The following is a 27417-nucleotide window of genomic DNA, read 5'->3' on the forward strand; positions in this document are numbered from 1 at the left end:
TTATTTATACATTCCAATAAAATTTTGCATCAAATACATAAATGGCTTGTTAAATACAAAAGCCATTGAGCCATCAAAAAAAAAAAGCCATTTGTCACTTAAAGGATAATATTATTTTTAGATTTTTTGTTAGATTTTAAAATTATTTAAAGATATTTTTGTCATAATAAACTTTCGAGTGAATTTTTGCCAAAGATAAAATTATTCAAGTGTATGTTTGGTAGTTTACCTAATTAGAAATATATGTTTTAATTTAAAAAGAGATTGACCGCGTTATAACTTATGTGAGTGGTGCAAAGAGGTCTTATCATAAGAATTGTTTGAAGTATTTTTACTTTTTTAAAAGAGGTAATATCAAATTAGTATTCGAAAGATAAATGGTACCTGACTTTTGTTATTGACAAAATAGCTTTTGAAAAATTTTAAAATTTGACAAGACCACCCAACCATGAAAAAAAATGACAAAATGAAAAACACTGATGTAGTTGTCAGAAGAGAGCTTCGATGATGGCCCGATGACGTTTTTGATGACCGTCTTCTTCTTTATGTTCGATTCTTCTTCTTCTTTGACACGCCGCTGCGTTCCCTTCCACTATGATAGCTGAAGAAGAAGATTGCCAGGACATGTTGCTGCGTTCCGAAAAAGAAGAAGACAACAAAAAATGTCACTAGAGCTCTCTGCCATCATCGGAGCTCTCCTCTAATGGTCAAATTAGCATTTTTCGTTCAGTGTGACGTCATTCTTTCACGATCGGGTAATTTTGTTCAATTTTAAAATATTTCCAGAATTATTTTATTAATAATAAAAATTAAGTACCGTTTTGTTATTACTATAATCTTTTAGTACCCATTTGTTATTTATTTCTTTTAAAAATAATAAATTGTATTTTTATTTTATAAATATATATTATTGAAAACGAACATTATTCTAATCGTAAGCAGCCCTCATCAAGAAAATTCTTGAATCGGAGAGCTGAGGAAACTGCGACAGCTTTCGAGAGGAGAGACTGGCTTATTATTAAAAACCAGATCATTTCTAGCAATCCAAATTCTCCATTAAAGGAAGCTACAGAAACAAGACTGTGTTCATCCGTTGCTGCTTCCAACCACAATGGTTTGTTCCCTTCTTTCTGTTCCTTTTTCTAAAGCAATTTAGTTTTTTTTTCTTTTTACTTTGAACACAGTACTAAGATGGCAAATTTAGGTTTTTTCTTTTTCGATTGGTTGCAGGCTACCCTTGCCGATTCTTTTCTTGCTGACCTCGATGAACTCTCTGATAACGAGGCTGAAATTCCGGTGAGTACAATATTCTATTTCTTATCTATCTGAAATAATTTTATTTTATTTTTTTATTTTAAAATTTAAGGATTGATGAACTAGGTGGTGTATCTTCTTTCAGGAGGAGAATGAGGTCGATGCAGCAGATATGGAAGAAGATATTGATGGGGACCTGGCTGACCTAGAGAATCTCAACTATGATGACTTGGATAGTGTTTCCAAGTTGCAGAAAACCCAGAGATACATTGATATTATGCAGGTTAGTTTGTATTCAATAGTTTCTATTATTCTGCAGTTGCCGAATTGGGATATACATTCCTACCTTTATATAGTTGACATTGAATTCTTGATTCTTCTAAGCTTTTTGCTAATTGCAGCTGAAGCTATTGACTTCATCATCCCCCCCAAAAAAATTGTTGTATATGCAATATTGTTGTTTTATTCTCTCCGTTTTCGCCTCCTATCCTTACTTTACACCATCATCTCAGTTTTCCCCCTGATTAAGTATATAAGGCTTGTAACTCGGGTTAACATTATTCTATCGTGGCAGAAAGTGGAAGAAGCCCTTCAAAAGGGTACAGAAGTGTCAATTCAAGGAGTAGATCTAGAAGATGATCCTGAATACCAATTGATTGTTGAATGCAATGCCCTGTCGGTAGACATTGAGAATGAAATTGTGATTATCCACAATTTTATTCGTGATAAGTATCGCTTGAAATTTCCAGAGCTTGAGTCACTGGTTCATCACCCAATTGACTATGCTCGTGTTGTTAAGAAGATAGGAAATGAAATGGATCTTACTCTTGTTGATCTAGAAGGGTTGTTGCCTTCCGCAATTATCATGGTTGTCTCAGTTACAGCGTCAACTACAACTGGCAAGCCTCTACCAGAAGATGTCCTCAGTAAGACAATTGAAGCATGTGATCGAGCTCTTGCTCTTGATTCAGCAAAGAAAAAAGTTCTTGACTTTGTCGAGAGTAGAATGGGGTACATTGCACCTAATCTTTCTACTATAGTTGGGAGTGCTGTTGCAGCTAAACTCATGGGGACAGCTGGTGGTCTAGTAGCTCTAGCAAAGATGCCTGCCTGCAACGTTCAGCTTCTAGGTGCCAAGAAAAAGAATCTTGCTGGGTTTTCCACTGCAACATCTCAGTTTCGCATAGGATACATTGAGCAAACAGAAATATTTCAGACTACTCCTCCTCCTCTTAGGATGCGAGCATGCCGACTCCTGGCTGCAAAGTCTACACTTGCAGCACGAGTAGATTCAATACGTGGGGATCCATCTGGGAAAACTGGGAGGCTCTTCAAGGATGAGATCCACAAAAAAATTGAGAAGTGGCAGGAGCCCCCTCCTGCCAAGCAACCCAAACCGCTTCCTGTTCCTGATTCCGAGCCTAAAAAGAAGAGAGGTGGTCGCCGCCTTAGGAAGATGAAAGAAAGGTTATCATAGTTTTAAAGTGCCTATACTGAATTTTCAGGTTGCTGTGTTTTTAATTTTTTTCCCCCTTTTATATTGGATTCATGACCCTGCAATTCTCATGACAGGTATGCAGTAACAGACATGAGAAAGTTGGCCAACAGGATGCAGTTTGGTGTTCCTGAAGAGAGCTCTTTAGGTAATTTTTACAAAATTTCACATACACAGACAGCACAGTAATCCCGATGTGATTTTTTTGCAATGCAGTATATTTGTTATTTGATAAAAATCTATCTGTCTATTATGCTGTATAAGTTTCTATAGTAATTGGACAGAGAGAATAAAAAGAGAATTAATCCAGGTTTAATTCCAAGTATAGTAGAAGTTTGAAATGAATACTGCTCTAGCCAAATAGCCCAGGAAATGTGACAAGAGCCATAATTAGTTAACTACTAACACAACCTAACCAATTAAGCATAATTACCATATATATGTAGCGAATTCTATGATAGCTATTATTACGGTGGTTGTGGTGGCTATGAAATTTTTGGCAACACTTAAATTCTATGATGGCTATTATTAAGGTCGTATTTTTTTACCATTTGGCAACACTTTTTAATTTGAAAATAAAGAAAAAAGTAAACGTCGTGATCAAATTAAAAAGTATTGCCAAATAGTAAAAGAGTGTAATTTAGTTTTAGCTACAATTTTTAAGAGTAGTTAAATTTTTTATAGCCACCATATCCACCATAATACTATGGTGAAGAGGCCTTTTGGGTGACTAGAATGCAGAGTGGTGATTTTGTGGTGCACAATCTGCCACATTGTTATTTTTAATGACAACACTTTTTAAGCTACAACTATTATAAGTGTTACCTATATATACACATATAGTACAGAATGTAGCATAAAAGTCTATGGAAATTTAGTTTTGTCTGTTTATTTTGTTCTCCAAGTATTTTGACCTTTTGAAAATGATTTGTTGCTTTTGCATTATAGGGGATGGTCTAGGTGAGGGTTATGGAATGCTTGGTCAGGCTGGCAGTGGCAAGCTTCGTGTGTCAGTTGGGCCTAGCAAACTTGCTGCAAAAGTTGCTAAGAGGTTATAGCCCTGTTAGATCCTTCAATTTTATGCATGTAGTTATGTTTCAGTTATTTGATTTTTTTTTGTCAGTAGACACTGGATCATCATTCTATTTATCTAACTGATCAACTATGTTTCTGATGGACTGTTTTTTCATTTATTAGATTCAAGGAAAAGAATTATGGCAGCAGTGGTGCTACATCTGGTTTGACCTCAAGTTTGGCCTTTACACCAGTTCAGGTTAGTGATTTTAGAAAAATATAGAGGTCAACTTATTGCATGAGACGAGTATTTCTAATCTCCTTAAGATATAGAAACAAAACATTTAGGGGCCAATTGGTTTGATAATTTTCATTTCTATTTTCAATAAAAATGAAAATATGATCGGTTACATATTTTAAAAATATTTTAAAAAATGCAAGACAACTGAAAATGGCATTTTCTTGTTTCTGGAATTTTCCCTTGTAAGAGTTGAAAATGTTTTCAACTCAAAAGGAGGTGATTTCATTCTTTCAATGATCATGTGCACTGTTTGAACCTTCGTTACTGCATAGGTGTTCCTTTTTTCTTTTTGTTTTAATCCCTCTGTAATACGTTCTCTATTCTCTCATCAAATGTCAAATCCCTCTTCTTCTTTTTTTCCATCAGGCATATTTTCAACCTTGATTTTGTTTTTATTTGAGGGACTTAAGTACTGCATATTGTCTTAAAAAAGAAAATTCTAATTGACAATTTAGTCATCATTCATCAATTAGAAAAAATAGACATTTTATAAAATTAATTGTTAACTTAAAAAAAATAAATTGATTAACTAAATTCTATACTTAAAAGGAAAAATAGACAAAAGTACACCCGGATTTTCACACGGTGGACAGATGTACTTCTCAATTTTTTAATGAGTCATTTGCACACATCTGTTGTCAATTCTACGAAATAAATATAAGAAAAGGGAATAATGAAATTACTGTTCATCCTCTTCCTTCCAAATATGCATAGCACAGAAGCGATGATGAACTCCAGGCATAACTTGTTGTATAGCCGGAATCAGACCCTGTTCAATTAATATGTCAGTCGTTAATACAACTGAAGTTCCAACCATGTTAACAACAACTAACTGCATACCTTTTGTTGGTCACTAATGAAGTTCCAACCATGAACCTTGTAGTTGCCCAAGTCATTGTGTAAATGCTCCACCACGGGCATAAGCAATTGGAAAAATCTGGTTGTTCGCATCTTGACCTATTGTAGTGAGTAGCTGTCCTCCATAGAAGCCCTTTAAGAATGTGCCATCAAGGCCAATGAAAAGGGTTCATATGGTTCGAAGAAATTAGAGAAGGAAGAGGATGAACAATGATTTCATTATTCCTTTTTCTTATATTTATTTCAACAAATTTCATAATGAATATTCCTATTTTCTACAATGTCACCTCAAATTGGTCACATCATACAATACTGTGACACCTGGCCTCCACTACCGCCGGAAAATTTACTCAGGCCACGGAAGGGTAGAATTGACAATGGAGTTTTATATTCATGTGTGCAAATGACTCATTAAAAAAATTGAGGAGTACATCTGTACTTCGTGTGAAAATTCGAGTGTACTTTTGTCTATTTTTCCCTCAATAAAAATATAATACATTAACTGAAAGATCAATCAAACATATTTCATTATTTTTCTATTTGGAAATAAAATTCATTTTAGCCAACCAATTGCATTTTCAAAAATCTAACAATCTGAAAATGAAAACGATTTTCAGAAAATGAAAATAGCAAATAAAAATCGAAAATATTTCACAAACCAATCGGCTTCTTATTTTCCTTTTGAATACTTAGCATCACTTATCACTGTTCCTGCTGATTTTAACCTTTTATTTTTCATAACTATCTGGAACTTTGTAAATTGCATGAAATGGATATGGAAAGTTATATCCAGCAGAATAGGGCCTAGTTAGTAGTAGTAATTCAGTTTGCCTGTCAGCAAGTATTCTCTTGGTATTGCTACATTTGTTACACTTTAGGTTACTCTTTTCTTGTTAATACCTAATATATTGGTTTTGAATAGATTTTGTGGTAGTTTGGTCAATGAACTTTAGCAAAAGTGTCAGGACTGTTGCCCTTTGGGTTTCATTTATGGTTGCCTAGCTTTTTTTGTTTTTTTTCAGAAATATCCTGAAAGATTGAGTAATGGGGCCATTATGTGATTTTGCTTTGACTTCATTGTTACCATATTCTATTATCATGCATCTATTTGATGTTGGTTGAAGTGAAAGATTCTTAGACACATGCAAATAAATAACACATCTAATCTCTGTAAAATTGAGTCTGAAAGTACTGCACTCTTGTTAGGCCTCCTGCTTGAAAGAAATACCTTTTTTAAACATAATATATTTATATATATCTGACCACTATTTAGCATATGGATGATGGACTATTTGATCTCTTAAACAGCTTCTTAAGCAGAATAACTCGAATATTGTTCATTAATCTTTACTCGAATATAGTTCATTAGTCTTTCTTTCATTGACATTTATTGAAGTTTTAAATTCATGTTCAATATTATTTGCAGGGGATTGAGCTGACAAATCCACAGGCTCACGCACACCACCTTGGTAGTGGAACTCAAAGCACTTACTTCTCTGAAACCGGAACCTTCTCGAAGATCAAGAGGACTTGAAACCCTGCACCTGTACAAACTCTTGCTGTGTCTCTAAATTGTTGCTGCTACACATAACTAGGAACTTATTGATCCTGATGGATGTTAACTAGTTAGTTTCATGTCCAAGCCCAGTTGGGAGAGTTACCATGAATATAAGATGGAATTTGGCTAAATATGGGGAATTCAAATTTTTCTCCCATGCCTAAGGATGTTGCTTCAGTTTTGGGTTTGGAAGGTCATCACTAGAGTAGCATTAGGTCTCTGAAGTACATCATGGGAAGCGTCTTAGTTAAAAGTAATACTTTTTAGTTTGATGTACATTTCCCCCCCAAAATGATATTTGTATGTTATCTGAGTAAAACCATTATTACCTATAAACTATAAAGGTTTAGAATGCTGATAAAATTATTTATGAAAAAACAAAATTAATATTGTATCCATAAAAATGGGTTTGATTTACAAAAATATTAAAACATTAAAATTTTGTTGACTTCATTAAAATTTAACGTTGAGTTTTCAGTGTGTGTTTGGATTACAGTTTGTAAATGGGAGTTTGCATAAAATTGATTTTACAAACTTGATTTTGATTAAAAGTAAGTTTGTGTTAAAGTTATTTATGTTTGGTAATTTTTGTATCAAAATGGATTATAGTAAAATAAATGCTGTTTGGCTTGTACCATTTAAAATCACTTTTAGTCTTTTAGATAAAAAATTACTAAAATGGACATCAACTTAAAATTTTTTTTATATTATCCTATTATTTTGATTTAGATATTTAAATACATTTTATTAGTTAATTTTATAATAAAATTAATATTTACTTACTAAAATAAAAATAACATATAAAAATAGATAAAATATATTTTTAAATAAAAATAAAAATAAAAATTATATATATATATAAAAGAATATTTAATCAAATATGTTACATTTTCTAAGTATTAAATGTTACTTTAGTATTTTTTACATCATACTCTTGTTCTATTATTCTCAATAATCTTATTCTTAATATTAATTTGGAATCCAACGTTTATGATTTTATTATTATCTATGATTAATTTTTTATTTAATTTATCTTTTTTAATAGAATCATAATCTATATTATAAAAAATTACACTAAAAAATAGTATATGAAAATTACAATTATAAAAGAGAATACTGAAAATAAAAAAAATTAAATATTTACTTTATACTGATTGAAACAAATCTAAAAGTTTTTGATGATCTTTTTATATAATATATTTTTAGTATTTTTGGTACTCATTTTTTAGTATGTTATAAACTTATAATTTTTTACTATTATTATTATTTACAGTTAATTTTTTGTTTAATTTACTTTACCTAATAGAATTAATAAATTATATTATAAAAAGATAACAACAAACATAATACACAAAAATCACAAATATAAAAGTATATAATGTCAAACAAATAGTTAAAAAAATAAAATTAATAAATAATAGAAAATAGAACTCATATAAATAGAAATAACAAGAATTTTATGAATACAATAACATATATAAAGGATAAAGTTGGTAAAAGGTAAATAAATTGTTAGTATCTATGACTAAAAGCAAGTTAAGAAAATGCAGAAGCTACAAATAGTTGCTTCTTGTAAACGTGGTTTTGGCAGCAAAATCACTTCTGCGTTCATGAGAAAAAAATTTGTCAAACCAAAAGTTAAAGCTTTCAAAAAATTTAAACGTACTCCTTCCCTTCAAACGGATTTCAAACACACCCTCAAATACATTTTTCTTTATCATCTATCAAGTAGCAGTGTAGCATAATTATCTCACACCTCAATTTACTCGCATTTGTTTTTCTTTCATTTCCTTTTATATCTTTTGTATCTGAGTCTTTGTTCGGTCTCTCTTCACTCACAGACTGCTTGTGAGACACCACATACTGTTGCCCTTTCAGATTTCAAAACCCTTACGTCTTCCATTTCTTTATCTATCTCTATTTCTCTGAGATTCACCCTATTAATCGAATTTTCTTTGATCGAATTTTTGTTTTGTGTGCTTCATTAATTTCTCAATTAACGCTATTCCCACATGAATATGATCAAATCTAGGGTTTTAGCTCTAATTTGTATTTTTCATTGCTATTCTTATTTGTTTCTTTGTGGTTTATTATGTGTTTGTCAATTCGAAGTGAAGCTGCTAAAAAATTTTATAAACATATGAATCTAAGAGTTTAATTTTAACACATTGATAATATAAATTTTTTACTAAGCCTAAATTTTTTACCAAGTCCTCTATTTATATTTGTTTTTTTAATGACCATTTATGCAGACGTAAAATGTAATTTTTTTTGTGATATGATATTATGTAATTAAATATACATGTAAAATTATTTTATACTATTTGTATATCAAAATTAAATTCATGAATCTAATTATATGTCAATATAAAATTATTTATTCTTCATCAAAATTGAACTATTTTTTAAGAGTTTAATTTTGATGTACTAATAATATAAAACGTTTTACCCCGTCATTTCTCTTGAATGATCATTCACGCGATTAATATAAAAATAGTTATTTTTATTAATATGACGTTATGTGATTAGATATATATAAAATAATTTTACACTGACAACGTATTAAAATTAAATTCATTTTTTAATTCTAAAAAAAAACTGAAGAACCAAAACAGGGTGGTTTTATGTCCTTAGGTAATATAAAGAAAATGGTTAAAATAAAAAAGCTGAAAATTTGGAACTCTACTAGAATTGGACTAATTTTGTAGTAATGGAAGAAGATGGTGTAACAATTCAGTATAATAATTAATTAGTGTGTTCTTTTCTGATATGAATTTTTTTTTTTCCTTTGAACATGGTTTCCGAAAAACGGACCGGATTGCCGGGTCGGATGAACGAAAACCAAAAGTTTTGCGATTCAGTCCAACAAATAAAACCGCTAAGTCTGAAACTGCTTAAAACCGTTGAACTGGCCGGCAGGACTGAACCGTGTTTTCACAAAACGACGTCGTTTGTTAGAAAAAGAAAGGGAAAAGTCCTCAGTCCTCTCATCACTCTCAGTTTCTCTTCACTTCACGTCTTCACCCTCAAAAAGAACAGAGCTCTTCCTCTTTCCCCCAAAAAAACCCCTAGCCTCCTCCACCGCCGCCGCCGTCCGTCGCGCCCAAAAGCTTCGTCTGTTCGTCGTGCTCCACCCCCTCTCCTCATTCCCCTGTTCCTCGTCCGTTCTTCTCGCTGCTCAGTCGCGCTTTGCCCGCCGTCTCTCGTCGTGCTCGTCGCCTGGTCGCCGTCGTCCGTCGTGCTCGTCCCTCGAAGGTAATGGCTTCTTGTCTGTCGTGCTCGTCGAAGCTTCTTCGATTTTTTTTCATTTTTTTCAGAAATCATATTGAAATACTGAATGATTAGCTTTAGCTCTGCACACTGCTGTAGTTCTTCGTTTTTTTTTTATTTTTTGTTCAGAAATCATATTAACAATCCTCAATGCTCACTGCTCACTGGTCAGTGGTCACTCCTCATTCCTCAATGTTCAGAAATCATTTTTAGTTCCTCGTTTTTGAATTTTTAATGGCTACTCTGAGTTTGTTTTGTTCAGAAGTCAATTTTTTGTGCTCAATGCTCATGCTCTTGAAGTGTTGTTCTGTTTTTGTTTTTAAGGCCGTGCTTGAAAGAGGTGATTGATTTTTTACTCTGATTGCATGTCAATTGAACTCTACGCTATGAGAAACGTGTGTTTGTTTATTAAAACTTAAAAAGGAGAATAGGACTTGTAATTGTAATAATCTTAAGGAGAGCAACGAGAAGTTTTTATTTTGCAATGTAAAGGGTCTCTATGCATTTGGTATCTTTGATGACCAGAGGTATGCAATAGCAATCCACGATCTATCTATATTTTGTTTGATCTAAATTCCAGAATAAATTATTACTATTTGAGCATGCAAATACTTCATTTTAATTACTGAGACTTCCTTTTATGATTTACGTTGGCAACTTTGTTGAAGTAAGACAAATGCAATGCCATGGGTGTTGAAAAGTTGTAGAAAATTGAAAAAATTTCCAATAGTAATATAACAAGTAACTAATGAAACCTTTGCACATTAAAAAATGTTAAACTTTGCAATAGAATATGCTTATGAACTAATGGCAATTGATGCACTTCTTTTATTGTGCTGCATGGTTGTGACTTGGGAGCTCTTTGATGTTATCTCTATTCGTAGGAATTTGCATTATATGTAAAGATAAGTTATTGGAGTAGAATCCTGTTCTCATTTTCTTGATTCAGCTCATCTCAAAGACAAGTTACTGCACTCGTAGTCAAGAATAAACTATTTGTTTCCAACATAGGTGATTGTAGGGCAATATTATGTATTGTTGGTAATCCCATTGATATAATGCTTTAAATTTGGATAACATTTTAAGGTTTATATTAGACTATAATTATGTTTTAGTATGTTTATCTATAATTATGTGTTAGTGTGTTTATCATTTAAGCGTTTGTCGTTGGCCAATGGATTGCCGCATGTACAAGGCGAGATTCGAACCCCCGACACTTGTTTAAGCGAACGAATGAGCTGACTACTCGACCAATTCAAGTTGGTTGACCGGTTTGATTTTTAAAACCTTGGATTTGAGGAATAATAAAATTTATAGAAAAATCCAAGGGTTGGATTGTATGGTGCATAAATCGGACATTCTTATTTGTGTTATAATAATTTTTTTTATTTGTACAGCAAATCAGCACATTTAATTTTTTTTTCAAACTTGTATGTTTAAAAAAATTTAAAATAAAAAGAATCTGACCTTTAGATTTGCATGATAAAAAAAATTTTGAGAGTCACAAATTTGTGATTTCTACATTAAAAAAAACCCACCAAGTTGTTCAACGAAAAAAAAAAAAAACCACACTTAACATTGGTGGAAAATACTAGTGGAAGGGGAACACCAGAATTAAAAAGTGCTAGAATTGCTGCTCCCTTGATCAGTTCTCCACTTCTTCCTCCGACCCTCATTTCTCTCCAGTCTTCAGAATTCAGAACCGTGCTCTTCAGCAAACTCTCAATCTACTTCATCCTTTTCTCTTCTGTTCTGTTGTTCTTCCTTTCTTCCCTTCTCTCTGCCTGCTGACCCGTCAGTCCGCCTACTTACGCGTCCCCTCACTCCGCCGCTGCCTCCCTTCCTTCCGCTCACTTGTTCGTATTCCTAACTTATCTCCTTCGCTTTTTCTTTTTCCTGCCTTGCGAGTTGCTTGTGTTCTTACCTTGCTTTTGTAATTTTTCATTATTGTTTCAGACTATCTGTTGCTTAATTGCTTCGTTCTTTTTGGTGCTTTTGTAAACATAAACACTTAATCTGTAATTTTGTAATTTTCTTTTTCTTCTTTTGCTTCTGTTGGTGGCATGATTTGGCATGTTAACTTGTTCTTGTTGTTGCTCTTACGTTATGATATTATTGAGACTTGTGATATTTGATTTTATATTTGTATTTGTTTTTTAGACCTGTGCTACATTTTGAGACCATGAGAGAATGATACTTTGGTTGATGGTGTTGAAGCTTTAATTTTTGTGTATTTTTGGATTTACATGAGACTAAATATTGAATTGAATGCAAACACTCAACCATCCTTCTCCGTCTTTTTCGATGGGGGATTTTGGAATTCTCATTGTCAACAATAAACCAACAACAGTATCATCCCATGACTTTCACTTGCCTTATGAATTTTTTATTTTTAAGTTTTTTTTTTCCTTTAAATTTAAGTTGGACTAGCTAAGACTTTAAAAAACTTAATGCAGAGGCTCAAGAGGCAAAAAGCACTGCAGCAACTAAAAGGAAAACGATAATCCCTAGCAAGTAGGAAGAAGAAACGGGTTGTGATGAATCGGAAATTAGGAGGAGGAAGGCAGCCCACAGGGACTCCATCGCTGGCTTGGTCCTGTCTTGTCGTCGTCTGCTCTCTTCTTGGTGGTGCCTCTATTGTCCATAATATCTACAAACCCAATCTTGTAAGCTTCTTTCTTTACTTTAACAATCTATGTATGTTGTCATTTGTGAATGCTTCATATTTGTCATAATACATAAGGACTTTGTTTACTTGCTTGAAACCTATACTAAATAAAATTATCTATCCACATTTTAGACCACGGCTGACTAACCAATTTACTATAACAGCAACAAAGCCTTATTCCACTAGATAGGGTCGAGTACGTGGATAAAACGAGCTACTGTGCGCCATCTGCCTATCATATATCATGTTTACAATCAAATGTGCTAACCATTGATGGAATAACACTCTTTACAAAATATACATACTATATATATAGATATCCTTTGATTTATTTACTATTCAAAGTACAGGAGGGTGAATTTTAGAGGATCTAGATCTATTTGTTGTAGTGTTGTTAAATCTTCTTTTTTTATCCCTATGTAGACATTACCTCCGGTTGATGAAATTGGTGGGACCAAGCAGAAACTAGATGAGAAAGAATGATCATCTCTCTCTGTCGATTCTGCTATATTGGTATGAAGATGACCGAAATTTTTGGGCCCAAAGTTGCTTTTTGTGCCAGTAAGCCTGAGATACAATTGTTCTCTTTATATTGTTTCTTTTTTTTTTTAATTGTATTAGTTTGATGGAGAAGCTTCATTTATCTTAATCTTGTTTCTAAGGAGCGTGGATTAATGTGTTAAGGATGAGCACTGCTCTGCCCTGACCATAAAGCAAGGAAGTTTACAGGAGCATTACAATGTATTTTAGAGCCTGATCTATATTTAAAAAGAAATAAGCATTCTTCTTGTTTTGATTCTTTTGAATTCTTCTCTGTATGTATTGAGAATTAAGTTTCTGTGGAGTGTTTCTAATTTTGTATCTCCATCTTTGCCACATATATCTAAAATAAAAAGAAAGAAGAAGGATATATAAATAACATAATACTGTGCAATTTCATACTTTAAGTGGATACCCCACATGTAGAGTCTATCCGAAATGGACAATAGGAATCTTTAATTTCATTCCATGAATTCGTTCTAACAGAGAATAGCTCCAAATAGGTTACAACTAACCATTCATAGAGACCTTACTCCCTGCAGTGACTATGTAGTCATCATTGCACATGTCGTACCTTAACCATCATGAAGTTGTAGCGGCTCGTAATCGCCTCTCCGAGGAGAAGTTGAGAGAACAATAGGGTATGATAAGGTATTCTGAGCACCGGTTGATGGATTCCTCAAGATGAAGATGAGACGTGTGTTTTTTCATCATGAAGTTTAAAAATAATATGAAGTCCTTGCATGAACATGGAATCTTAGTGTAGGCATGTTGATAAGGTAGAGGAAGTTAATGATGAGTAATTCATGTGTTTACATCTACCCATTTCCCTCATGGTTATGGGTGGTTGTAGCTAGATCAAAATCTGCATTTGAGACTCGGGTGTTTGAGATCAGAGAAAGCCATTTCTTATATAAGATCCTGAATCGGACAAGAGATTTATCAGAGAGCATTGCAGGTTCTTATTGTTCTCCAAAATAGTAGCCAAAGACTCTCTGGCACTATTTTGGCCCTTTATATGTTACCACGATTTGCTGCGGTTTAATTCCATCACGGACTGAGAACAAGATATTGTGCAAAATGAAGGAACCCCAGAAATGGGGTTCTGCTGCATTGCATATTTTATTTTGAAACATAAGAACCCATTTTAAGGGTAAATTTCATAGATAAATTGAGAGAGAAAATTACACAGATGTCCTAAAGTGAAATTGGTTGCATGGTTGTCTCGATTGCATATCGAATTAATTGGATTCGAATTAACAGGAGCAGTACTACATTGAAATGAATAGATTCAAACATGTCCGAATTCATGCACTCCATGATAAATCGAAGCAAAAGGATTCGATTTATGGGATAAGTTAGGCAGTAATAAATCGATATAATATGTTTTGATTTACTACAGAGAGTGCTCCAAGTAAATCGAATCAAATTGATTCGAATTACTATCATTAAGTGTTTATTTTTTGTGGAATTACTATTTAGATAGTGCTCCAAATAAATCATATTGTGGAATACAAAATTAATAAATTTATTTATTTAATTTAAATTAAAAATACATATACTCAAAATTTTTCTCTTAATTCATTTATCTATGAAATTTGCCCCAATTTTAAATTAGTAAACTTTAGCATTTATGTTTATAATTTAAGATTTAGAATTAAAAGTTTATGATTTAGAATTTAAAATTTAAGATAAACAAAATAATTTTAAAAAAGACTAAAATTGGTTGAAAAAATTAGTGTTACGGCCCGGCCCAGGCAGCTCGCGGGTCGACCCGACCCATTGAGTACCCGACCCGAACGGTCGGCCACGCGTAATCCACTATGCGACCCGGACACGCGTCCTTGACAGCTCTCCATAGCAGCTGCAGGGAAGCTTCGAGGAAAATGGGCCTGTCTTTGCAGGGCCCACCTCTGACACGGTATAAATGGGGAAGGACCTGCCCTTCCCCCAAGGTACGTCACCTTTCCTCCTATCATTTTTCCCGCCTGCACATTATCTGACTAGGGCGTCGGAGTGTCTTTGCAGGTGGCACCCCCCTTTTCCCCTTCACAACGAGAACTCGTCCACACGGTAAATCCGAGCCCAGTACGACCGCAATCGAGGCGTTCTCACCCCTCCCAACCACCAACCGACCTGTCTGGCAACCGACTACCGAACATTGACGCCGTCTGTGGGGACGCCTCAATGGATGTTGTGCCGGGTCCCGGAGAACAAGGCCGAGGAGCCGGAGCAGAAGGGACGGCCTCTGTCGCCTCACTAAGAGGACGACGAAGGTCCCCCCGACAACACATTGAACAGCACACAAGGACGCGGCCTTTTGGAGGGACAGGCGGCGACAGCGCCATAATAATGCAAGAGCTGCGCCACAGGGTCCAGAACCTGGAACGACAACTGGCCGAACAGGAGCGCGACGGGCGAACCACTGATCCCAGTTACACACCATCCCATGAAAGCCAAGAGAGGGACTCCCACCGAAGCCGACTACGACGCGCCTCCGCATCCCGGACGGAAGCGGAAAGCACGCGTGAAGAATCCCCGATTCCGAGGAGACGACATGACACGATCATCTACTCCCGAGGTAGGGAAACGCGCCGCACGGCACGAGATCGCGAGGACGAGGAAGGGAGGTCCGAGAAGACACGACAACCCGTGATAATGGGCATTACCCCATTCCACCGATCCATTCTAGAAGTCCGGTTGCCGAAGCACTTCGACAAACCAACGGACATGAGGTATGATGGAACTCAGGATCCCCTAGAACACCTCACGGCCTTCGAAGCGAGGATGAATCTAGAGGGAGTAGGGGACGAGGTGAGGTGCCGAGCCTTCCCGGTAACCTTAGCGGGACCCGCGATCAGATGGTTCAACGGCCTACCGCAGGGATCCATTCACGGGTTCTCGGACATCAGTCATGCGTTCCTAGCCCAGTTTACAACACGAATAGCAAAGGCAAAGCACCCGATCAACCTTCTGGGGGTAACCCAGAGACAGGGAGAGTCAACTAGGAAATACCTGGACCGGTTCAACGATGAATGCTTGGAAATTGACGGCCTAACCGATTCGGTGGCCAGCCTTTGCCTGACGAACGGCCTCCTCAACGAAAACTTTCGAAAGCACCTTACCACGAAGCCAGTTTGGACGATGCACGAGATCCAGACGGTAGCCAAAGAGTATATAAACGACGAGGAAGTCAGCCGAGTCGTGGCTGCCAATAAACGGCAGTCCGGCTACAACCAATTTCGGTAGCAGGGTAACGGAGAAAGATTGAAGGAACAAACCAGGGAGGAAGTGCCAAGCAAGACACCCAGGTCGTTCCCCCGGGTCGGAAAATTCACCAACTACACCCCGCTCACTCTCCCCATCATGGAAGTTTATCAACAAATAGCCGAGAAGGGAATCCTGCCGAAGCCCCGGCCACTCAAGGACCGTACAGGAGGAAACAAGAACTTCTATTGTGACTACCACAAGGGTTACGGTCACCAAACGCAGGACTGCTTTGACCTGAAGGATGCGTTAGAGCAAGCAATAAGGGAAGGCAAACTAGCAGCGTTCTCTCATCTTATCAGAGAGCCGAGGAGACGCTATCGCGACCAAGATGAAGAAGGCAAAACCCGTTCGGCAAAGCGGCGACAAGAGCCAGAAGATAGAGACCACGACCTCACTGTGGTGAACGTGGTGACGGCCAAAAACACCGCGCCAAAATCCCGATCGGCGCACAAGAAGGATGCAAAGGTCTTGGCGGTCTCCTCCTCTTTGGTGAGAAACTCTAAAAAGCCTCCATCCATTTCGTTCGGCCCGGAAGACCAATGGTTCGACGACGCCCCAGAAAATCCTCCCATGGTCATTACGGCCAGAGTGGGAACCGGTCTCGTCAAGCGTATCCTTGTCGATACTGGGGCTGATTCAAACATCATGTTCCGCAACGTATTTGACGCACTGGGGCTAAGGGACGCCGATCTGACGACTCACCAGCACGGGGTCATCGGATTGGGCGACCACTTCATCAAACCTGACGGAGTAATATCCCTACCGATCTCAGTAGGACAAACTCAAGGTCGAAGGTCGGCAATGGCCGAGTTCGTGATCCTCCGAGATTCCACCGCCTACAATATCATCTTGGGAAGGAAGACGATAAATGACGTTGAAGCGATAATCAACACGAAGCTGCTAGTCATGAAGTTCGTTACCGATGATGGATCTATAGGGTCCATAAGAGGGGATCTCGAGACGGCGGTCGCCTGCGACAACGCCAGCCTCTCCCTAAGGAAGAAATCGAAAGAGGCGTCCAGCGTGTTCCTGGCTGATCTGGACGCCAGAGTAGATGACAAACCCAGACCGGAACCGGAAGGAAACCTGGAAAAATTCATGATCGGCGACACGGAGGAGAAATTCACGTTCGTCAACAAGAACTTCCCACATGAGTTAAAGGAGCCCTTGGTCGAAATGATAAGGGCCAATGGGGATTTGTTTGCCTGGACTCCTGCCGACATGCCGGGCATAGACCCGAAAATCATGTCACATCATCTGGCCGTCAGATCGGAAGCACGCCCGGTAGCACAACGGAGGAGAAAAATGTCGACAGAAAGGGCAGAGGAGGTGGCCAGGCAGACGGCCAGCCTCCTTGAAGCAGGTTTCATACGAGAAGTAGACTACTCGACGTGGCTCTCGAATGTAGTACTAGTGAAAAAGCACAGCGGCAAGTGGAGAATGTGTGTGGACTACTCTAACCTTAACAAGGCATGCCCTAAGGATTGTTTTCCCCTCCCTAACATAGACGCGCTCGTCGACGCTGCGGCGGGCTACCGTTACCTAAGCTTCATGGACGCCTACTCCGGTTACAACCAAATACCGATGCACCGTCCAGATGAAGACAAGACGGCGTTCATAACGCCGGGGGGCACCTTCTGCTACAAGGTGATGCCGTTCGGCCTGAAAAATACAGGGGCAACATATCAGAGGCTGATGAACAAGATATTCCACGACCTTATAGGCAGGACAGTGGAAGTCTATGTCGACGACATCCTCGCGAAAACGATGCGACCCGACGACCTCCTTAGGGATCTGGCAAACGTATTCGCGTCTCTCCGGCAACACGGCATGAGACTGAATCCACTCAAATGCGCCTTCGCCATGGAAGCCGGCAAGTTCCTAGGATTTATGATAACTCAGAGAGGAGTAGAAGCCAACCCGGAAAAGTGCCAAGCGATACTCCAGATGAAGAGCCCAAGCTGTATCAAGGACGTCCAAAGGCTGGCAGGGCGGCTGACCTCATTATCCCAGTTTCTCGGGACATCGGCAACAAAGGCCCTACCGTTTTTTAACCTCATGAAGAAGGGGATGGCGTTCGAGTGGACGCCCGCATGTGAGGAAGCCTTTCAGCACTTCAAGGAAATTCTGGCGACTCCACCTGTACTTGGGAAGCCAAAGGACGGGGAGCCGTTATACCTATACCTCGCCATAACAGGAGAAGCCCTGGCCACAGTTCTGGTGCGGGAAGAAGGGAGGGCTCAACAACCAATCTATTTCATAAGTAGGGCCCTGCAAGGGGCAGAGTTAAGGTACAGCAAACTGGAAAAGCTGGCTCTAGCACTCTTGACCTCCTCACGAAGGCTGAAGCAATACTTCCAAAGTCACCAGGTTGTCGTAAGAACAGACCAGGGAATCCGGCAAGTACTCCAAAATCCCGACTTGGCGGGAAGAATGATGACGTGGTCCATCGAACTTTCCCAATACGACATACGATACGAACCCCGGCAAGCCATCAAGGCGCAGGCGATGGCAGATTTCCTAGTAGAAGTAACGGGGGATCCAACCGAAGAGATGAGCACACGGTGGAAGCTCCACGTGGACGGAGCCTCCAACCAGACGTTCGGGGGCGCCGGGATCATCCTGGAAAGCCCGGTTGGGGTAGTATACGAGCAGTCGATCAGGTTTGAATTTTCCATTTCGAACAACCAGGCAGAATACGAAGCCCTTATAGGAGGCTTAACCCTAGCAGCGGAAGTCGGAGCAACAAACCTGGAAATATGCAGCGATTCTCAGGTCGTAACTTCCCAGGTAAACGGGAGCTACCAAGCCAAAGACTCGTTATTACAAAAGTACTTGGAAAAAGTCAAAAACTTAAGCCAAAAATTTGAGGAGGTCACGGTCCACCACGTTCCTAGAGAAAGGAACACACGGGCAGATCTCCTATCGAAGTTGGCCAGCACTAAACCGGGAGAAGGTAACCGGTCTCTCATCCAAGGTATGACGAAAGAGCTAGCGGTCGCCCTACACGTGTCAACGCTGGGCTCTTCATGGCTAGACCCTATCACCAGCTTCCTAGAAAATGGCAAACTCCCGGACGACGAAAAGAACGCGGCGAAACTGAGAAGGGAAGCAGCCAAATACGCGGTCATCCAAGGACAGCTATTCAAGAAAGGACTCAACCAACCCCTGCTGAAGTGCTTACATCCCGACCAGACGGACTACGTCCTTAGGGAAGTCCATGAAGGCTGCTGCGGACACCACATAGGAGGTAAGGCCCTGGCAAGAAAATTAATTCGAGCCGGATACTATTGGCCATCAATGATGGCAGACTCCAAGGAGTTCGTAAAAAAATGTGTGAAGTATCAAGAGAACGCCAATTTCCACAAGGCACCGGCCTCCGAGTTAAGCCTGTTAACGTCCTCCCAGCCATTCACTCAATGGGGAGTCGACCTTTTGGGACCCTTCCCAGTCGGTCCAGGGCAAGTCAAATATCTCATAGTCGCCATTGATTACTACACCAAATGGATAGAAGCCGAACCGCTGGCTAGCATATCCTCATCCAATTGCAAGAAATTCATGTGGAGGCAGGTGATAACACGATTCGGGATTCCAGAAGTCGTCATCTCGGACAACGGCACGCAGTTTACCGACAAGAAGTTCACGGAATTCCTCATCGGCCTGGGTATAAGACAGAGGTTCTCCTCGGTAGAGCACCCCCAGACAAACGGACAGGTGGAGTCCGCAAACAAGATTATCCTTTTAGGGCTGAAGAAGCGATTGGACGATAAGAAGGGTGCTTGGGCCGACGAATTAGCCTCGGTCCTCTGGTCTTACCGAACAACTGAATAGTCCTCCACTAAGGAGACTCCTTTCCGTCTAACATATGGGTTAGAGGCGGTAATACCCGTAGAGATCGGGGAACCGAGCCCCCGGTTACTTTTGAAAGGAGTGGGGGAAGCCGTGGAAAAGGACCTGATGGATGAAGCCAGAGAAAGAGCCCATTTGACAGAGATAGCGCTAAAACAAAGAATGGCCCTACGCTACAACACCAAAGTGCTCAAAAGGGAATTCGAGCCGAACGATCTCGTCCTAAGGCGAAACGACATCGGCCTACCGACCCCTGGAGCAGGCAAGCTGGCGGCAAACTAGGAAGGCCCCTATAGAATCAAAGAAGCAATGGGAAAAGGCGCTTTCAAGTTAGAGAGGCTAAATGGTAAGGAAGTCCCAAGAACATGGAACGCGAACAACTTGAGAAGGTTCTACTCCTGACACGCGGGGCGACACGCCGACCAACCAAGCTAAGTGGTTAAAATGCGGATTTAAACTTTCCATTATGACCTACAGGTCCCTTATGCAATTACCGAATAAGATATACTTGCGCAGCTTTTCTCTTTTGTTTTTCTCTTTTCCAGACAGCACGCTCTATCACAACCCGACAACGATGCACGGCCCCGGGACTGATCACCCCGGGAGCCCATCAAATACCGCGATAACGAACGACTACGCAAAAAGGCCACTACTCGTTAATATAAACGGCAACTATAAACCAATAATGGTTAATAGAAACGATGGCACAACCAAACGAATAAGGAAGAGTTAACTACGTTAAAACGGGCAAACGACTAAATAGTCAAATTGTTCATAAAAGCCAAAATAAAACGGATAAACTACAAAAGTTTTAGACAGAGAGTTCATTTCTTGGGGATGTCAACAATCTTGCCATCTTTAATGACCGTGAAAACACCGATCGCCGACGTGTCGAACTCGGGGGCAACAATTTTAACCTGAGCTTTAAGGGCCTCCTCGGTCGCCAAAATCGCACCCTTCCCTTGCTTGACGACGTCTTTATACTTTGCCTTCCATGTTGCCAGTTCAGCCTCCGCGATTTGCTTCTCTTTCTCGATTTCGGCCACCCGTTACTGTGCCGCACCGACCTGACTCTCCAAAGCCATTTCACGCTCGACAAGACGTGAAACCGTGGCGTCCGACTCTTCCAATTTCTTCTCAGCGGTTGTGGCCTTCTTTTCGGCAGCGGTAGCTTTCTTCTCGGCGGCGTCAAGCTTCTCTTCAGATTGGGTCAGCTGCTCCCGGAGAGTCTCAACTTCACTTTTGAGCTCATTATTAGCCTTCCCAGCAGATTCCAACCTCCTGCGGAGGGATTCCATCCCAGACAATTTGAACTCGGCTTTCTGAGCTATCACTGCGCCGCGGAGGAGGGTACGATACATCCACCTCGCCTGCCCGGCAAGTGATGACTCATGAAAATATTCTTCAGTACCGGGAATCAACTGGGAATCTATAAAGTTCCCGGCGTCAAAATTCCTCTCCATGACAGTAAGGACCCCTTCAGGACTGGACGACGCCTTCCTCTTCCTCTTGAAGCTAGGGACCTCTTCCACCTCGTCATCGGCATCTGGGTTAGACGTCGAACCCCCAGTGCCGACCACCTCACGGAAAGGGGAAGCATGAACGGCCTTGTCGCTTTCGATCGTGGCACCTTGAGCCGAGGTGCCGGTCTCGTCGACCGCAGCCCCTTGCTCGGAAGCAACCTTGTCCTCCGGAGGAGCAGTAGGCTTCTCGGCAGCAGATTTCTCATTACCTTCCTCGTCATCACTTGCACACAAGAAGGTTTGGAACAAGTTAGGAAGACCCGTTACCTCGGCAGACATCCCCACTGTAAAAAAGAGAAAGAGAGGAAGTGAAGTCGGTTAGTTGCAACAAATTATTAACAAAAGCAAGAAGAGGCAAAAACAAGCAGAAGCTTCTCACAAATATAATTACGACCGGCCTCCCGATCACCCATAAGGAGGTGAGGATTCACATGATTCCTCCCAAAGACTGCCATCAACACGTCGGCAATCTTCCTATCCACCGCAGACATGCCCTTGTAAGTCACCTTGACGAAGGTATTGGACCCTGCCCCGAAGCTCCAATAGGTCGGGATAAGGCGTACCCCCTCCAACGATAACCAAAAGGGATGACGACCTTTGACAGGGCGGACCTTGAAATATTTGTCCTTAAATCCATGATAGGAGTCCTCAAACAAACCAAAAATCCTTCGACCTTGGGCAGACCGGAAGGACATGAACCCCTTTTTATGTTTCCCCTCCTTCGAAGGGTTTGTAAGATTGAAGAAGAAAAGAAAAACATCTACAGACACCGGCAGATCAAGGTATTCACAAACCATCTCGAAACAGCGGATTGAGGCCCAGCTGTTTGGATGCAACTGCGACGGCGCCACGGAAACCCGACCTAAAAGCGCCATTTGGAAGGCAGAAAATGGAATGCGAACCCCAACTTGAGTAAACATGGATTTGTAGAACCAAATCCAGTTGGCAACTCGGGGATGGTTGAAATTGATCTCGTACAATCGCTCGTGAGGAGCCGGGACAAAGACGTCATAATTGGCTTCCTCATCGGTTCCTCCACACAAGTACTCGGCTTGTCGGAACTCGGTGAGCTCCTCCTCACCCATTTGGTTAGGCGAGTCCTTCACATCGAAAACGACCCAAGCGTAGGGATCGTACGCCGCGGGAGAAGGGGAAGCCCGGGAGGTCGTGCGAGCCATACCTACATGGGGGGACCATCCAGTCAGTCTAAGAGATCGGTTGCTCAGGCCGAATACGGACACTACCCCCACTACTCCCCAACTAAGGCCAAACACAATTAAAACGCGAAAAGTCCAGGGAAAATCTACCCTGGAATGGTACCCCCCTAACACATCTAACCACAATTGAAGGGCTACGCAACAACAACAAAAACAGGCAACAAGCATGCAAGAACAAATCATAAAAGGAAAAAAGTTCAAAAATTACCTGAATTAGTGGAAGGAGTATGAAACTGCAGATAAGAAAGGATGCAACAGGGGAGGCGTACGAAGGCACCACAATGAGATGTTCTGAAACTTGGGGGCAAGAAGAATGCAGAAGTGAGAGGTATGAAGAAATGCAGAAGCACGAAACTAGTTGTTTAAAAACGGTCTTCCAGGAAGCGCGAAAAACCTGGGGGTAGAATGGTCTTTGCAAACAGGGTTTTTCACCCCATTATGAGCATTTAATGCTCGGCGCAAGGAACGATGCGATGAAACGGTTGTTTAGGCAACCAAGGGACACGCGCGTTGGGGGCGTATTCTTCCCACGAGCGGCCGACCTGACGAGAACAAATGAGATGCGAGACGACACGCCATTGATAGCTCCCACGACTACCACTGGCGCGTGGGGGCACTGTTACGGCCTGGCCCAGGCAGCTCGCGGGTCGACCCGACCCATTGAGTACCCGACCCGAACGGTCGGCCACGCGTAATCCACTATGCGACCCGGACACGCGTCCTTGACAGCTCTCCATAGCAGCTGCAGGGAAGCTTCGAGGAAAATGGGCCTGTCTTTGCAGGGCCCACCTCTGACACGGTATAAATGGGGAAGGACCTGCCCTTCCCCCAAGGTACGTCACCTTTCCTCCTATCATTTTCCCCGCCTGCACATTATCTGACTAGGGCGTCGGAGTGTCTTTGCAGGTGGCACCCCCCTTTTTCCCTTCACAACGAGAACTCGTCCACACGGTAAATCCGAGCCCAGTACGACCGCAATCGAGGCGTTCTCACCCCTCCCAACCACCAACCGACCTGTCTGGCAACCGACTACCGAACAATTAGTTACCTAACATTATTCTTTATTATTACTAGCAACTAAACATGCACTAACCTGTTCAGCCGCTTTTCTATTATTTTTAAAAAAATAATTTTTATATTTTAATTTTAAAAAATATTTATCTGACATTAATAATTAAGAAAATCAAACAATAAATTATTTAAAAATAAAAATAAAAAATTATTTAACATATAAAATATATAAAATAAATAAATTTGAATTAAATTAAGTAAAATTCGAAATTAATATGTTGCTATTACATATAACAAAATCAAGATGAGAATTTATAAATATTATTTACAAAGTAGTTATTTATAAATGTTATTAATTAATTTATTTTTTTAATTTTATTTAATTTGAAACAAATATAAAAAAATTTTAAATCCAAAACTTTCTAGCTCTATGAATAATTCTCATTATTAAAGTTGTTGTTGTTGTTGTTAGTAGGATGCTAGCAAATTGGGGTTGATGGATGTTAACTAATTAGTTTCATCTCCAAGTCCAATTGAGAGAGTTATCATGTATACGAAGCAAGTTAAAAAATTTGCAGACAAACTGTTTATTTTCTGCATCTACTTTTTTTGTAAGAACAAACAAATAACTCAATAAAATAAGTATCTTCTAAGAGAAATATAAGAAAATATAAAAATTTATTGACCATAAATATAGAAACTTTGTGTTGATAAACATCAAAAGTTTTTAGAAAAAATTATATTTACAAACTTTTTAAGAAAAATATAGGAAGCAAAAATAGAAATTTTATAATAATAGACAAATAACTTGTGTGTTATTCAAATTATGTTTTAGCATTATTCAATATGGATTTTTGTGTTTTTTAACTAAAGTTTCTATGTCATAATTAAAAATTTTATACAATTCGTAATTTTAACTAAAATTTATGTATTTTTTTACTAACGATAAATTTGAAACAAATAGAATTAAAAGAGATGAAGCTTTGAAAAGAATAGGAGAATTTGGAAGTAAGAGATTAAAAAAATAAAAAAGAAAATCAACAAAAAGTGAAGAATTGGAAAAAAAATGACAAGAGAAAATGATGGGGAAAAAGAGAAAAGAAAAATAACCCTTGATTTTATAGTGTCCCCAAAAAAAAACTAATTATCCTCCTCAATTTAATTTTAAATTTTCAATAAAATTTGAAATTCAAAGTCAAATAAAACGGGGCAAAATCTACCTAAAATAAAAAGAAACAGAGATATGCAACAAACAAGGCACTGAGTTTCTTTAGGTATTATTCAATTGGATTAATCTCTAATTATTAGAAAAAATGAATAATTTTTTTTTATTTTTAGTGTATTTAACAAAATTTTAGTAAAAAAATACTAACAAAATAAAAAAATAGTTTTTTAAAAAATACAATTCATATTTTTTAAAAGATTTTTTATTTAAAAATATATTTTTAACATAATTAATAAAAAAATTTTTTATATCAGATATTTAAATATAAAATAATTTTTTTAAAGATTAAAAATTATTTGAAAAAAATATATTTGTAGAAGCTCAAACAAATCCTATATATAAGTAACAAACACAGTGAACTGCAAACAAATTCTGGATTCTGCAGTTTGCTTTTCACCTGATATTTGAGAATAACATAACTTGAGTGTGAGATATGGGTGACATTGATGGATGGGCAAACATTCATCGTGACATCTTGAAGGAAATTGCGGAGCACTTGTATTCGTACGATGATTTCATCTAACTTAGTTTAGTTTGCAAGCAATGGAGCTTGAAACTTCCAGAGATCTACAGCCAGATTCCGTGGCTGGGCTGCTGATACCTGAAGAATCTTTCAATACTCATATTTATGAAGATGAGGAGATCTACCATGTCATGCAGTTACCTATTGCTAATGAAGTGCTACTTGATATTCAGTCTCTTGATGAAGACGAGATCCACCATCTCAAGCTACCAGAGATGTAGAATAAATTGATCTGTGGTTCTTTTGATGGATGGTTGATCGTCCTAGATATATACCAAGCTTCGATGTATATTTTAAATGCATTTACAAAGGTCCATTTAGATCTTCCTCCAATATATATCATATATATTATATATTAATAAAATTTGAGTGTTCCACGAAGATACTTTATTAAATTAGGGTGTTTATTTGTTGAACATATTTGGGGTAAGTATTGTTTTGGTTCCTAACCTTTAGGGGAAAGGAAGAGAGGGAAGGGTGGAGGGGGGATGGCGCCGGCGAAGTTTAGAGCCGTCGTTGCCGTCGGAAATCAGAGCTCGCGAGGGAGAGAGGAGACGCAAGCCAGGGAGAGAGCTCGCATCGCGCTCCGCCATTGTCGCCGCTGTACCTCGCTGCCTCACCTTCGCTGCCTCGCCGCTGCGCCTCCCCGTTTCTGCTTCTTGCTTCAGCTTCTGCTTCTTGCTTCGGCCTCTGCTTTCTGCTTCTTCTTGCTTCAGCTTTTGCTTTTTGCTTTTGCTTCTGCTTGAGCTTCTACTTCTTTTTCTTCTGCTTTTGTGTCTACTTCTCTTTCTGTTTTTGCTTCTAACTTTTCCGGATATAATTGACTACAATCCTAACAATTATGGCTTTGAATATACTATTCGGGAATTGGATTTGGATGATTACCGGGATTCGAGCATTTCCATAAATAGGATCTATGTTTGGAAAGTTATTATAAATTCATGTCCTAGCAATGACAATGAAGATTTTATAGCAGTGGCTATACATGGACCTAGTTGTACATTAGCCTTTTATAAACCAAATTATTACAGATGGTTAGATCTTTCAACTGGAAAATTGTCGTTTCGTGATGTCGTATTTTTTGGAGAGAAGATATACACAGTAGAACAATATGGCAAGCTATACGAATTTGATACAAATACAAAGTCAAGGCCTGTAGGTGGTATTCATGAAGCCAAACCTCCCTCTGATGCTGCGGTAGGTCCTTTCCAGCTTAAATATTTGGTTGGGTGTGCTAATGGAAGTTTATTGATGCTGGTGAGACATTTTACTCCTGAATTATTTTCTCATACTTACAAATTTGATATATATAAATTGAAGAAGAATGAAAAAGAATGGTCCAAACTAGATAGTTTGGAAAATTACTACTGATGATTGGACTCAACTCTTCTGTTCAAATGCTTCTTGCAAGTATTCAAACCAAAGGAAATCAAATCTACTTTACAGATAACCTACTAAAATTGAAAGCAGTGGACTATGCGGAACATCAAGATATTGTCATCTTCGACTTGGACGATGGAAGTTGTCAAAGACTATTATCCGATGTAAAGTTCATGTGTCCTCCTATCTGGTGTCATTCTAGCTCATTTCTTTAGTTTTTTCCTTGGAACTTTTTTTTAAAGATTATTTGCAAAGTGTTTGTTCTTCCTTAACCAATTAACTAATTCTTAAGAACAGCATGGTCTAAATATTGGTGGCAAAAGGCAAGAAAAAAGAAAATAAACACCAGAGGGAATTTCCAAGGTTGGAGTTTATATCAAGGTGAGAATGTATTGTGGAAGAACCGAAGAAGAGAAGCATTTCCTTGTGTATGGTATTTTTATGACAAAGATATGGTGGAT

The 27417-nt window shown here is 38.9% G+C and overlaps 1 protein-coding gene and 1 long non-coding RNA gene across 3 annotated transcripts; both read left to right on the forward strand.

Annotated features, from left to right (window-relative positions):
- Positions 1-939: 939 nt before the first annotated feature.
- On the forward strand, positions 940-6871 carry LOC130935580 (U4/U6 small nuclear ribonucleoprotein Prp31 homolog). 2 transcript variants are annotated; one of them, XM_057865382.1, is made up of 8 exons: positions 940-1114; positions 1231-1296; positions 1381-1537; positions 1829-2721; positions 2827-2897; positions 3698-3800; positions 3947-4022; positions 6349-6871. In XM_057865382.1, exons 2-8 carry the CDS (start codon positions 1265-1267, stop codon positions 6454-6456), a joined length of 1440 nt encoding a protein of 479 aa, XP_057721365.1. In that variant the 5' UTR covers positions 940-1114; positions 1231-1264; the 3' UTR covers positions 6457-6871. The 2 variants fall into 2 exon arrangements, with proteins under 2 accessions (XP_057721365.1, XP_057721364.1); XM_057865381.1 differs by having other exon boundaries at positions 1400-1537; positions 6349-6869.
- A 2614-nt stretch (positions 6872-9485) lies between these two features.
- LOC130935911 (uncharacterized) lies at positions 9486-13217 on the forward strand. The gene is made up of 3 exons (XR_009067992.1): positions 9486-9735; positions 12207-12416; positions 12842-13217. It is a non-coding gene; the product is annotated as an uncharacterized LOC130935911 (long non-coding RNA).
- Positions 13218-27417: the final 14200 nt, after the last annotated feature.

The sequence above is a fragment of the Arachis stenosperma genome, chromosome 6 (assembly GCF_014773155.1).
Source record: "Arachis stenosperma cultivar V10309 chromosome 6, arast.V10309.gnm1.PFL2, whole genome shotgun sequence".
Classification (NCBI taxonomy): Eukaryota; Viridiplantae; Streptophyta; class Magnoliopsida; order Fabales; family Fabaceae; genus Arachis; species Arachis stenosperma.

Bases quoted from the DNA above. Each gene is read 5' to 3' on its own strand.
- LOC130935580 (XM_057865381.1), top strand. The intron at 2,722-2,826 runs GTTATCATAGTT...TTCTCATGACAG, and splicing joins CTTAGGAAGATGAAAGAAAG to GTATGCAGTAACAGACATGA. The intron at 3,801-3,946 runs GTTATAGCCCTG...TTCATTTATTAG, and splicing joins GCTGCAAAAGTTGCTAAGAG to ATTCAAGGAAAAGAATTATG.